Source organism: Ruditapes philippinarum, unplaced genomic scaffold (assembly GCF_026571515.1).
Source record: "Ruditapes philippinarum isolate M1 unplaced genomic scaffold, ASM2657151v2 ctg2667_1_1_1_1, whole genome shotgun sequence".
Taxonomy (NCBI): Eukaryota; Metazoa; Mollusca; class Bivalvia; order Venerida; family Veneridae; genus Ruditapes; species Ruditapes philippinarum.
Window position 1 is genome coordinate 104,757 of NW_026852562.1, and position 14,533 is coordinate 119,289.

The following is a 14,533-nucleotide window of genomic DNA, read 5'->3' on the forward strand; positions in this document are numbered from 1 at the left end:
AAAAGATTCCCTCATAAAATGTTGATATTATCTATGTGTACGATTAGACTAAAATGTGCGTATAAATAAAACAATCTTTGAATGAGAACTGTTGTAAATCATTGTAAATGTAAGTATTATGTACATGATTGTGAGTCTAAAACTCGGGCCCCGACTTGCTGAAAGAAAAATCTTGTACCAGAAATAAAGTAAAAACAACACGAAACACTTCAGATCAAGGGATAGACATCACTGTTTCCTTTATTTTCAATGTGATTTAAAAATAATCCTTACCATCCTAAATATCTTAAATGGACTTGTCCATCTTTCAATCTGGACAGGACCATTTATCCCGATTAGGGAAAATTTTAAAATAAATACTGACTGACTAGCGAACAGTGCAGACCATGATCAGTAAGCACCAGATATGCCGTCTGATCTTGGTCTGCACTGGTCACATTGGTATATTCAGTTACCAGCAGGTTAAGTGTTAAAGTCCTGTCACTACCTACGTTAAACTTCCTTATCTTTCTTTCTAGCATATAAAATGTAGTAAGACATGATTTAAACAAATATGAAATAAATTAAAGATATATAAAATTTGAAATACTTCATATTTTTGCAAACCCATTTAATAATAATTGTATCCTCAGAAAAATAATTTTTCAGTTTCTCTTTAAAAATTAAGTCATGGTTGGTCTTTAAAATTATTTTTTCTCATTTTTATAAAAAAAAAACTATTTGACAAGTTTTGTTTCTTTTTATATATACAATAAGAAAGCAAGTAAAGTAAGCACTCATAATAATTACAAAGATAAATTTTCAGCAACATACAATTTTTAAAAAAGAATTTCAAGATATATAGACATAAACAAATAAATCTTATTTTTCTAGAAGTTATTACTAACAAATATAATTTATCCATAACCTTTTACAACAAATGTTTAGTTTCTGAAAATATTAGCATAATAATCTATAATAGTTATATATAAAATTTTAGTACCAGTCTTAAAATGCTGCCTCCTGATTGGTCAATTACAACATTACAGTATTAATTATAGACTGGTTACAAAATTTTCGAATAAAATATCTTAAAATGGATTTGTCTATCTTTCAATACGGACAAAACAATTTCCTAGCTTTAAGGGAAAATTTCAAACTTAATAATAAATTTCTTTTTTAATAAAAGTTTTTAAATACTTGAAGTAAAAAATAAAATAAAAACTTATTGTATTTAAAGCCCATAGGAGTTTGCAGAATAAATAGATGAAAATACTGTATTGACATTGTAAAGTATCTTTTTTTTATATTTTGTATCAAATCTAGGATTTGAATGATAAAACTTCGTAAATAACAATAGGCAATTAACGTCTGGCAAAAACATAGTACATGCAATTATGTTCAACTCTGATATTTATAAGTGATATTTGTTTTATGAATTATTCAAGTAGGACTACAAATAAACACGCCCATTTAGTCTAGTATACAACTAATTGATATTCTTGTTTGACAAGTTATATTGCAGTTTACTAGCCCTTGTTGATAATATATACATATGGTTATACCATATATAATCAAATAAAAGTATATTCTTAATAACCAAAGCAGTAGCTTACATATTCTATTAAGCAAGCAATCTTAATTACAGTAATAAAATACATTAATCTTAAAGCAGCATCCCTCAAGATTCAATCTAATTTTTTCAGCAAATTTTTGAAAATGTATTTAAAAGTCAAATATTGTAAAATGAACAAAGAAAGTTATTAACACATTGCAAATGACACTTACATGTACAATTCATGTAAAACAAGTACAATCCATGTAAATTACCAAAAAGAGGTCAAGATAAACAAAAATAGTCCTTACTGTGTAAGTGTTAGTACATATCTCTCAAGTTTGATTTTCTATAAATATTTTGGGTCATCTGGAGGCATGCAGCTTTTACTGAAGAAAGTATAAATTAATACTCCATTGGAAGATAATTCAAACACACTTCATGTCTAGACCAAAAAAACCATTCAGAACTAGTCATTCTCATTCAAAGTTACTTACATACATACTTGAACCCCTAATTAAAATACAAGACACTAAGAAGCACTTTCCTTTTTCTTTAATCATTTTCAAATTATTTACAAACTTTTCTTACTCATTCCATTCAAGATACTTGTATGCAAATTCGGTAACACATGACCTTAACATTGTTGCTTGACCTCTTGACCTCTGACCTTGTTTTTTTTAAATTTTTCTGCACAAGTTTTCTTCTGCATTTTTTAGTAAGTTATCAAAATGATATTTGAATGAAAAGAACAGAACCAACAGTTTAACATCATTATACTAGTAAACAGTAGAATTTGACCTTTGACATACATGTATAGCCTCTATACAATGACCAATGACCCCTATAAATGACCTTGGTTTATTTTTTCAGTCTTACAATGTAAATGAACAATTAATTTCAACACACAATTGTTCAATATTTGAGTATGCTGAAATTTAATGAATCCAGTGTCACTTAACATGGAAGTTAATACATTGGCTAAGGTAGTAAAAGACAAAAAACGTAAAATTAAGTAAATCACCTTAAAATTGTCTATAATAAAAGTACACAGAATTAAAAAAAAAAGAACACGTAAAATGTATCAAAATGGATAAATTGTTCTATAAGATTCCAAAGAAAGTAAATAAGCAATAAAAAGCCAAAAAAATAATCATTCAAAAGTTATTTTTGTTCACAAGGCTTTATTAAAAATACCAAACTAGAAACAATGAGGACAACACTTGAAATGGAATTCAGCCATTGGTCAATTTCAAACATGTGATATGAATCAACCAATCATTATTTTAAAAATACTAAACTGAAACAATGCAGACTACACTGGAAATGGAGTTCAGCCATTGGTCAATTTCTAACATGTGCTATGAATCAACCAATCAGATGCTTGTTTTACACTAGTCTCCAAAGTTCAATTTTAAAACATGCAATTATAATAATTAATTATTTAAAGTGATTCATAACAATGCTTTGTTCATATACTCTTTATTTGTTCCATTATCCTCAAACTAGAGATTATACAAGGCAACAAGTAAAATATCTAAAAGCTAGATTCCTATAACAAACTAACAGATCTTTGTTCTTTATGTTAAAACCGGTATTCTTTTAAAATGAATTGTTCCACTTTCCTACTGGAATTATACATGCATATAAAATAACAAATAAAATAGTTATAGAAGCTTTGTGAATGCAAACATTTATGGTGGTTAGTAAACTGTACTCAAGCATTATAATGCTGAAACAAGCATAACAAGAGCTGTCCGTAAGACAGCGCGCTCGACTTTTTTATTGCTTGCCAATAAAAAAAGTTTTTGCAGTAAAAGGCAATACAAGAATCTCTGTATTTTTAAAGTGAACTAGTTGTTTGATACCCTTGAATATTACAGCAATGTTTATATGACATAATTTATGGTAAAGTGAACAAGTGGATAGGAATGAATTTTTTTAGATTTTTTAAGTTTTTTAGTGCTTGCCTATAATACAAAACATTGACAGTTAAGGGCCATAATTCAAATAAAATCTTTGACAGAATTACCTTCTCCTGGACATGTTTGGGAAATCATGATTGTAAACAAGTATTCCAACTTTCAAATTAATATCTCAAACAGTTCAGTCAAAAGTGGACTGGTACTAAAAACTTAACCAAGATTCTAAGTCGATAAAAGGCCTTAATTTTTAAAACAAATCCTTGACAGAGTTACCTTCTCTTGCGTACAGATGGGGGTAATGATGTGAAATAGCATTAAAAGTTTCAAAGCAATATCTCAAAGGGTTAAGGCAATAAGTGGATTTTACCCATATTCAATGTATTTTCTAAGTCAAAAAGGGGCATAATTCTGTCAAAAAACCTTGACAGAGTTATGTCCTCTTGTCTGTTGATGAAGGTCGTGATGGTAAACAAGTATGGTCAGTTTCAAAGCAATACCTCCAATGGTTTTGAAATAAAGTGAGGGGTGGTACAAAAAACTTAACCAAGCTCAATACACTTTCTAAGTCAAAAAAGGGCCATAATTCTGTCAAAAACCTTGACAGAGTTATGTACTCTTGTCTGTAGATGGAGGTTATGATGGTGAACAAGTATGGTAAGTTTCAAAGCCATACTTGTAATACTTCTGAAATAAAGTGGGGTGGTACGAAAAACTTAACCAAGGTGTGACGCCAACGCCGACGCCGACGCCGGGGCGAGTAGGATAGCTCCCCTTTTCATAGAAAAGTCGAGCTAAAAATGAACAATTAACTGAATTAAGTGTCAAAAATGAACCCCAGTTTTATTATGAGTTAAAAACCAATGTTAAGTAAAAGCCATGACACAAAGATAATCTATAAGAAAGCAGTACCTTAAAATCAAAGAGCTGAAAGTACTAATGTAAACTGATTTTGAGAAAAGATTATTCATAATATTATATACTTCTAAGTTTTCGATCTTAGAACTTTCTTTAAGAATTAGATTGGTAAGAGTAAAGTATAAGGCGGTTCAGAGTTAAGTCAAAAAAGAAAAAGAAAAGTGTGACTATGTCACCCAACACTACTGCACTGCTCAAAGGGTATAGTACCAATTCTACTTAGTTCATATTCAGTTTAGACAAAGTATTTGTGCACCCTTGAATCAGATATGGGAAATAGAATCTTTCACTAAGCACTAACAAATGAAGTTTTTTAGTATTTATTTCTTTAAGAAATGCCATTTATGACATTTTTCAAAAATATTATTGGAGGCTTATTTTTCTAACTGACTTAAATTACATAAAACTGTACTTTAACACAAATAGTTATTATTGTTCTTACACAAATGGAAGTTGAAACAGCAACATAGAAGGCAAGACAATTTAATGCTTTCCAAAAATGTTTTATCACCAAAATCATAAAACAAGGCCAAAACAACCTATAACTACATGTATATTCCATCAACTTGTCCTTTTTTTTGGCAATACAACCTTGACACATGACATAAATGAACTTTCTTTGACAATGAAAAACATAGGATCTACACAACATGGTAAACTGAACAGTACATTTCTTTGGTTTTTAATTTATGACATAGTTAAAACACATTATATACTGGCATAGAACTTAAAAAAAGAAAACCTATCAAAAACAACATTATATATTTTAATTATATCCAGTAACATTGCATAATGTATAACTTAAAAAGCAATATGAAGAAAAAACACCTTAGTACATATGTATAATAATTGTCCATGCAAAAGAAGTATTTTAATAAACAAAACATAAAAACAAATGTATCTATGCAGATGGAAAGCATTTTATGGAGAAATTAAAAAATAATTAGGTTTGTTTAAATGGCTTACCTGTATGTCATGCATAAACAAACAAAATGGAAAAAAAACAACAATCAATAGACAATACAAATCTATTGGTCCCAAAGATATGAAATAAAGTAAAAGAGAAATGTAAAGCAAAGTAAAATATGTGGTTTACCAGTAAGTAAAATGCATTACATGATTAAAATAATTTCAAACAATTTATAAATACCACATATTTAAATCAAACCAAGAAAACGAGTGTCTGACAAAATGAAAGGTGGATTTTCAACATGTGTCTAGTTATGCATATATGTATAAGACGAAAGGGTGCATAAATTGCAAATAAAGAAAGTAAGAATAATGTAACACGTTTCGTAAAGCAATCTTATGTAATGCTGAAAAAGTTGTAAGCATGATTAGCAATTTTCTGGAAGTTTTCGAGAAGACTGCTACATGTAACATAGAGAAAGTTCACACAAATAATATGTAAAAATGGGTCATTAATATTTAAATAATATAAAAAAACTGGGTTGAAACTTTATGCATGTCTGCTACCATATTTAAGGTATTAGCACCCTAATGCATTACCTCTGCTTTGAAGAGTATTCAAATAGGCTAGAACTACTGTTAACTACATTGAAAATGAGGGCCATGGGTTCGATCCCCAGAAGGGTCAACTTTTTTTTCTTCCTTTTTTTCTTTTAACATTATTTATGTATCTCTCATGTCCCATTTGGAAAGAAAAAAGTGTTTAATTTTGATTTTTTTAATTTATATAGGTATTTATTGGCTAAATTATGCTAAATCTAGTAATAAATATGGTACCTGATATTTTTAAAGTGTAATATAATCAAAACTAGACGGTAAAAGTATTTCATATTTTACAAGATCAACCAATATACTTTTTTAAAAATTTAGGGAAACTTTGAAAACAGGCACTCATTTGGATAAATTTTAAGAATTTTTTAAATTAGGCTCCCTAAATAGAAAAATGGTCAGATGGGTGGGGTAGGGTAACATTTTTATACAGACTTCATAAATTTTATGTAGAAACCATAATTTTGCTTATTTGGATTGTTAGCTGAATGGTACTTTTTGTTTCTTACCAAAAAGGTTCCTACTTTCTAAAAAAGGGCCCTCATAACATCCTAGCTTGAGTTCAGAAAAGTGGCCATAACTTGATTTCTGTACGGTAAACTTTGTTTAAATTTTGCATACAGGTGTACTTTAAGGTATACATCTGACTTATGATGTCAATTTTTTAGTTCCTGATAGTGCCCATTAGGGTCCTAATACCTTAAATCAAAACATTGTAAGCATGTGTAGTTTGCTAGAAATATGTTTTCAAACTAAAATTAAAATTTTAAAATCGTTTTGACAAAATGGAAACCTGAGAGTTCCCTGGTTTTTTGGAAATTATCTCAAGCAATTTCATTTTCCCTTACACACATAGACACAGACCTGGGACATTATAAAATGAAACAAGCTACTGAAAATTTGTGCAGTGACAGATGCGTTCCCAGTTATTTAGTCTTACTGATCGTTGTGAAATGGTATCTTTTTGTCGGTAATATAAAATGTAAATAAAAGAACAAGCCACAAGTAAAATTTTAATATTCCTTTCATATTTAAATTTTCTTAAAATGATGTTATGAAAACGCATTATTTGAATTTTTGTACAATAAAAGCATTAATTTTAAATACTGCGCTTAGCAATCAATTGGCCGTCAACTGGACACCAGACACATGACCTCTTATCTTGTCAGTATTTGCTTGTCCCGTTATAATTACGTCCCAGGCACAGTCGGGCAAATATACAACACAATCTCTCAACCATTCAGCAAACGTTAGGGTACTGTACTATAATACTTAAAAAATACTTAAGTAGATTTGAAGGGACACATATTTTTTAAAATATAAAACTCATTAAATAAAGAAAGCATTTAAGAAAATTAAAATTCATGCACATTATTTCACACATATATAAGAAAAGACTGAAAATCATTTTAAATTGTAAACACTAAAAAAGTAAATGAATTATGTTTGTAACCTGATATTTGTAGAGATACAAATACCATAGATAATATCTGTGTCATAATTTAAATTACTAAAACAGATACAAAAAATTAATTTGTTCTCATGTGCTGGATAAGAATATTGCTATGGTAACAGGCTTAACAAATGACATGAAATAAAATATACATGTATGTATATATAAATACAAAGAAAATATTGATTTGTTTCTTCTGGCTCTGTAAATTAGTTCAAACAAATTTAGTTAATTTATAATTTAAGCTTGATTCTGAGAGTTTCTTGTAAAAATTATATTAATCATAATTATTCATGTTTGCATCTTTGAACTAACCACTACTAGCATCATGTGAGGAAACGTGGTCGTGATCAAGAACCCACAATCCCTTGGTTAGTTTAGTTTATACTAATTTACTTTAGTTCCATCGTGTTGAAGCCATAAGCTTACTGAAACACAAATTCGATAATGGTACAAAACAGTACTAAGCAATTAGTGTAATGATTCTTACTCACGGAAACAAAGGCTTGCCCCTGATAGGGTTAGAACCCATGCGGCCAGCAATAATTAGATTACTTGTCCAATGCGTTAACCACTCGGCCGCGCCCCCACTGCTTTACAGGTATCTTAACAACTAGGGTTTAAAATGTGCTTAACTTTAAGTGCTAAACTTAACCTTGAGACCTCCTCCTCCCTCCCCAAAAAATGTTTTACCAGAAAGTCTTTCTAACAAGAGGGCCATGATGGCCCTGAGGTCGCTCACCTGTATATAGGCCCCCCCCCCTCCCCGGGCCAATTTTTACCCAAGGGCTTTTATTTGTTTATTTGAACAGACTTGGTAGACACCCATAAGAAGATGTTTCAATGCTAAACATCTAAGTTCTAGCTCATTGGGTTTTTTAAAAGAAGATTTTTAAAGTTTTTACTATACACATATAGTTAAAAACAATGACACCCCTGGGGGCAGGGCCAGTTTGACCCGGGCTTTTATTTGAACAAACTTTGTAGATATTTACTTAAAGATGTTTCATGCTTAATATCTAAACTCTAGCTCTTTTGAGTTCTTTAAAAGAAGATTTTTTAAGTTTTTACTATATGCATATAGGGAAAATCAATGACCCCCCTGGGGCAGTGCCAATTTTGACCCCAGGGCTTTTATTTGAACAAACTTGGTAGACACTCATTAGAAGATTGTTTCATGCTAAATATCTTAGCTCTAGCTCTTTAGGTTCTTTAAAAGAAGACTTTTTAAGTTTTTAACTCTATGCATATAGGGAAAATCTATGACCCCTGGGGCGGGGTCAATTTTGACCCCAGGGCTTTTATTTGAACAAACTTGGTAGACATTCACTAGAAGATGTTTCATGCCAAATATCTAAGCTCTAGCTCTTATGGTTCTTTTAAAAGAAGATTTTTTAAGTTTTTACTATATGCATATAGGGAAAATCAATGACCCCCCGGGGTGGGGCCAATTTTGACCCCAGGGCTTTTATTTGAACAAACTTGGTGGACACTCACTAGAAGATGTTTCATGCTTAATATCTTAGCTCTAGCTCTTTGGGTTCTTTAAAAGAAGATTTTTAAGTTTTTACTATATGCCATATAGGGAAAATCAATGACCCCCTGGGGCGGGGCCAATTTTGACCCCAGGGCTTTTATTTGAACAAACTTGGTAGACATTCACTAGAAGATGTTTCATGCTAAATATCTAAGCTCTAGCTCTTACGGTTCTTTAAAAAAGATTTTTTAAGTTTTTACTATAAGCATATAGGGAAAATCAATGACCCCCGGGCGGGGCCAATTTTGACCCCAGGGCTTTTAATTTGAACAAAACTTGGTAGACACTCACTTAGAAGATGTTTCATGCCAAATATCTTAGCTCTAGCTCTTTGGGTTCTTTAAAAGAAGATTTTTCAAGTTTTTACTATATGCATATAGGGAAAATCAATGACCCCCCCGGGGCGGGGCCAATTTTGACCCCAGGGCTTTTATTTGAACAAACTTGGTAGACACTCACTAGAAGATGTTTCATGCCAAATATCTAAGCTCTAGCTCTTAGGATTGTTTAAAAGAAGATATTTAAAGATTTTTCTTTCGGTTGCCATGGCAACCAGAGTTCTGCATGGAATTAAATTCTTTGAACAATTTTTAAAGGTGATCACCAAAGGAACATTCCTGTGAAGTTTGGATGAAATTGGCTCAGTGGTTTATGAGGAGATGTCATTTAAAGCAAAAGTTTACGGACGGACGACGGACGGACGGACGGACGCCGGACGAAAAGCGATCACAAAAGCTCACCCTGTCACTTTGTGACAGGTGAGCTAAAAATAGAAGCAATTTTATTATTACAACAATGAAATTTCAGTATAATTTTAAATTCTAATTACATAAAGAAAACTCCCTTATAAACAATCCCGCATATATTACTTGAACTGTGCGTAGGTTATGTACTAATTGCTTGGTATCTAATATTTGGTGTGGAAAGCATTTTCTTGCAATACAATTTTTGTCCCCAAGTTACAAAAAAATATATCATAATTCAGCATATAAAAACAAGATTCAAATCACTGATTCATTATTTTTCCAGCTACAAAGTATTTTGTATTCTTTAAAAAAGATTTAAATAAAGAAAGCAAATCAAATACTTCAAGAATAATAATTATTATTCATAAGATAATATGTTTTCATCATAAAAGCTTGGAAAAACAAAATACTTTTTTTCTTTAGTCATAAAAAAAAATCAATTAGACCTGAAACATATGTTCAAAATAGGCGATTTTTCTATTTTATGTACATTGTATATAATATTACATTATATTAAATCAAAATTCATTGTTTTATATTGAACATTGTCTTGAACAAAAAAAATCTTTAAATTTACAACCCACTGCATCATCGACATTCAGTGACCTGACAATTTGTTAGAGACAAACATGAACAAACAGTTTTATTTAAGTAGTTGTTTTTGCAATGGTTTCTTTATAATGAGCAACTCCGTTAAAAACAACAGCAGAGGAATTATAGGGATTAACTATAATCCTTTTATCATAATACACCGTTAGGCTGATTTCTACCAGTCAAATCCGGTTTTCGTTCGATCATTTCTTGTTCACACGTTACAACATTTTGTATAAAGTATATAGAAAGAATGCCCATCACACCAGCTGTCACCATGTACGACAATACCGAGCCTGTCATGTACACGATATATCCCATAATGCATGAAAGAACAACTTGAGAGAGAAAATATGCGCTGTCCAGTGTAGCGATGTCTGTTGCTATGCCTCGTGCTGGTGCCGGCAGAGAAGACTGGGAAACAGGAGGCATCACATCGTTAAAAAACACCTGAAATAAAAAAAATAATTGTAGTCTTAAATTATATGTCATGATTAATTTAAGGTATATAATTAATTATCTTTCAGAAAAAACATTTGTGACAACAATTTTACAGGGCAAAATGTTAAAAAGATACACAATTTTGAACATATAGGACACAGTTACTATACTTTATATTCTCAAAAATTTGCGTTTTCTAAAAGGGGGTAGGAATATAGTAATGTCCTTAATCAAAATACAAAATTTTTTTACATAAATTTTGTCAAATATATGCACCAGTTGTCTTAAAATTTATACTAATTTTCATGAATTTATATCAAATTGCCATCATTTGTAACTAAGTTAATTTTTTTCAATGTCTAAAAAAAGTTAGAGGGGGCGTGTTTATTAGAGAATATAAGGTTTGAATATCCCATCAAACCTGAGCTAATGCATTTTCCATGAAATTTCACTATATGAGTTTTTTAGGCCTTAATCACCATAGAACTTGCAGTCTCAAGTCAGTGAGAATATACAGGACTTGACTGAAAACCATTACATATAATATTATGTGGTCTCTTTATGGCCTATACAAATATATTACAGGGAAAACCCTTAGTTAATAGTGACATGTGTCACAAATTCAGAAATTTTATATCCCACATGCCCTATAGAAACACATGTACATAGAAGTGTATCTAAACTTTTGTTTGTTTGTTTGATTTTACGCCATATTCCAACAGTATTTCAGTCATATAGGTGGGTAGTTTCCTAACCATTGTTCCTGGAGAGTTACACCAGTACTAGACTACCTTCTTCCGCGCTAAACTACCAAAGCATCTCCCGAGGATCGATCCCACACCAGAGAGGTAACTGGATTACAAGTCATCGACTCTAACCCCTCAACCACGGAGGCGGTGTATCTAAACTTAATTCATAAAGTCGAAAGCCATGTTATGAAGAAATGGTGGAAAAATAATGGTTAAAAAATTTAATTATCTGCGTTCAAACAAATAATTGTGCAGAGGTTCTTGTCTAGCTGCAGCCACAATCATATCTATAAATTCACATCTGTACTGTACTAGCAAATCCAGAATGCTGACAACCAATAGAGTAACTGATTCTTTTTCACAAAATTCAGCACTTTAAGTTGGTCATATTATCCCTGAGCCTGCAACATGTTGGACCTTAGATCCCTTAATATGTATTAACTTTGCATTTTTTTTATGATAATTTTTGCTGAAAAAAAAAAACCTCATCAGATATTCAATGAAAAAATTAAATGGAAAAGTAATTGGTGTAAGAGGCAAAATGGCGACTCTTAAGTTAATATATCAAGAATATCGAAGGTTCGTAACTACAAATCATGTGAAATGTATATGAAAAGAACAAGGCTGTGATCACTTATTAGTCCATTACATACAGTAGGTCTTCATTTTTTTTAACATATATGTAAGTCACGTTAAATTCAGCATGTATTGCAACTCTGGTGTATTTAAACCATTAATCTGATGAATATCTTCAATGCCTGTCTTAATTACTTTCTTTTATCATAAAATTAGAATACATGCATTATAATACATGTAATTTAATTATTTATCTAGAAAAAAACTTGGTTTCAATTAAAAATTGAAATGCAGCATTGTTTAGTTAAATATAACTGCACCAAATAAGACAAGTCACCAAGTAAAAGAAATGTCCAATTATAAATTAGGAAACACTTATGATCAACATTTACTTTACATGTACAAATAACTTAAACAAATAGAATACTTTCATTTCCTCGTGACAAAGTGAAAAAAACGAAGACTGTTTTATGTTAAACCAAGTGACCTCAAGTTAAAGCAGGTTGCCACTAAGTAAAAGTAATAATTATCAAATATTTAAAATAAATAAAATATTTAAATATAAAAGTTCAACCTGCTGAATTTAATGGATTCACTCTGCTTTAAATTTAGTATAGTCCATGTTCAATTTACCTAAATTTTTACCAAAAAAATTGTCCACCAAACAGTTATAAATCCTGCTCTATTACTGTTGGGCAAAAAGGCAAATCTATTGGGTTTCCCAGCCACGGGACTTTCCATTATTTTGAAAGTTTGGGAGTTTTATACTCCTCGTTTCCGCAAAAGATAATGCTTTTCTTCTTGGGACTTTTTCACATTGGACTTCCCCAATGTCAGATATTCCCGGTCTCTAAAAGGTCTAAGCCCTGACTTTCTTAAATTAATAACTTAACATTTTGGCAATATATCAAGCCAAAATGTAATGGAACCCCTAACCCTTAATTACTGCCTAACTTTAAAACTTTAAAAAATAGGTTTTATATAGATTATTCTAAAAAGTTGATTTCCATTAAAAAACAGACACAGACAGGATGTTTGTATGGTATAACAAAGCTCCTTTTTTCTTTTTTGTTTTACATTCATTAACTTTCATCTAGTTTCAACTATTTTTATTGCAATTTCATAACGTTACTGTTACTATGGTGTTTATCAAAGTAATAGCTTATTAAAGGCATGTGACTGGTGAATCTTTATGTATCAAAGAAAAATTAAACTAAAACTTTTTTTTTATACAATACTAACCTCTTTTTCACTATGGTATTTTGAAACCAATATAAACGGAATGGTTAAAACAGTGGCATAAGCAAAGCCTGTCACACCTGCCATTATATTCACAAATATCACATTCTGCACGAGAACCATCCCAAACATGGCGAAGATGAATGATGTCATCCCGAAGGTGTAAGTCAATTTGCAGCCAAAGCGAGCGACTAATTTTTCAACAAATACAGCATACAATGCTGACGTTATACAATGAAGAAGTAGCCCCCAACTACCCATTCGTACCCCTTCATCGAATCTGTTCCGTAAGTACGAGTCTTCTGGGGCATTGGGATTTCCTTCGTAAACGGCATTGCCGACAAAGTCAGTAAAAAACAAGTTAAATCCCATGATTGCAGTCCAGCTACAGAAATGGGCCAGCGCCAGTTGTCTTAAAACATGTGGAATATCACAGAGCTTCTGAAATGGTTCCGGTAACTTTTCATATACACTAATCCACAGAAGGCGCAATAGATTCAATATTGCAACAAAAATTTTGAACGTCAAAATAAATCTAAATCCAAATCCGGTAGAATTGTTAATTTTTTCCCCCCGGAAATTCTTTTTGAGTATTTTTTTGGTGACTTTTCTCTCTTTTTGTTTTTTTTGGGCTCAATCTCATTTATCGCAATCCTTTTTCGGGCCCCGGGTTTTGATCAAAAACCCGGAACTCCCCCCCGGGTACTACTCACTTCAACAATAGTATCACTTGAATTTCCAGGTATATCATAATCTCTTAACAATAATGGTCTCTCTTTGGCAACACAAACTGTTGTTAATAACAGACCACTGAACAATGCTGTAAGCATTGAAAATACTGTTCTTTCTTGCGTTTTAAAATAAATACCAATTGCGGTTGCTTTCCAATCGATTGCTGTAATCAAATAACCAATAAATCCACCAAGACTGACCATCAATGAATAAATGATGAATACTCTCCCTTCCTGGCCATTTCCTTGGTTTGCGTGGGACAAAAAAAGCTTAAATTTGGTTTAAAAAAAAGTTTGGATCGAAAATCAAAACCCATTATTAAAACCAAAATCAATAACAATAAGCAAAAAATTTTTTCGGACGGGGCCATTCCAAATAATGATCGCGGGTTAAATCCTTTAATATGGTTTTATAGCAACGAAATAATTAAAAATAATGATAACCCCTAGAATGAAGGGGCCTTTTCCCGACCCAAATTTTACCCCTACATTATACGGACCTTTCCAATAATAGGTACTATTTAAAAAACCCAAATAAGGGTCCGAGACCTAGGATTATACTAAAATTTTTTCCTGGG

General features: G+C 31.3%; 1 protein-coding gene across 1 annotated transcript; it reads right to left on the bottom strand.

The window, feature by feature from the left end:
• Positions 1–9,645: 9,645 nt before the first annotated feature.
• LOC132717083 (solute carrier family 45 member 3-like) lies at positions 9,646–14,213 on the bottom strand (the record flags this gene model as incomplete). Its single annotated transcript, XM_060700486.1, has 3 exons — positions 9,646–10,669; positions 13,228–13,838; positions 13,910–14,213. Coding segments are annotated over 3 exons (1,215 nt in total), but the record flags the coding sequence as incomplete, so codon positions are not given.
• Positions 14,214–14,533: the final 320 nt, after the last annotated feature.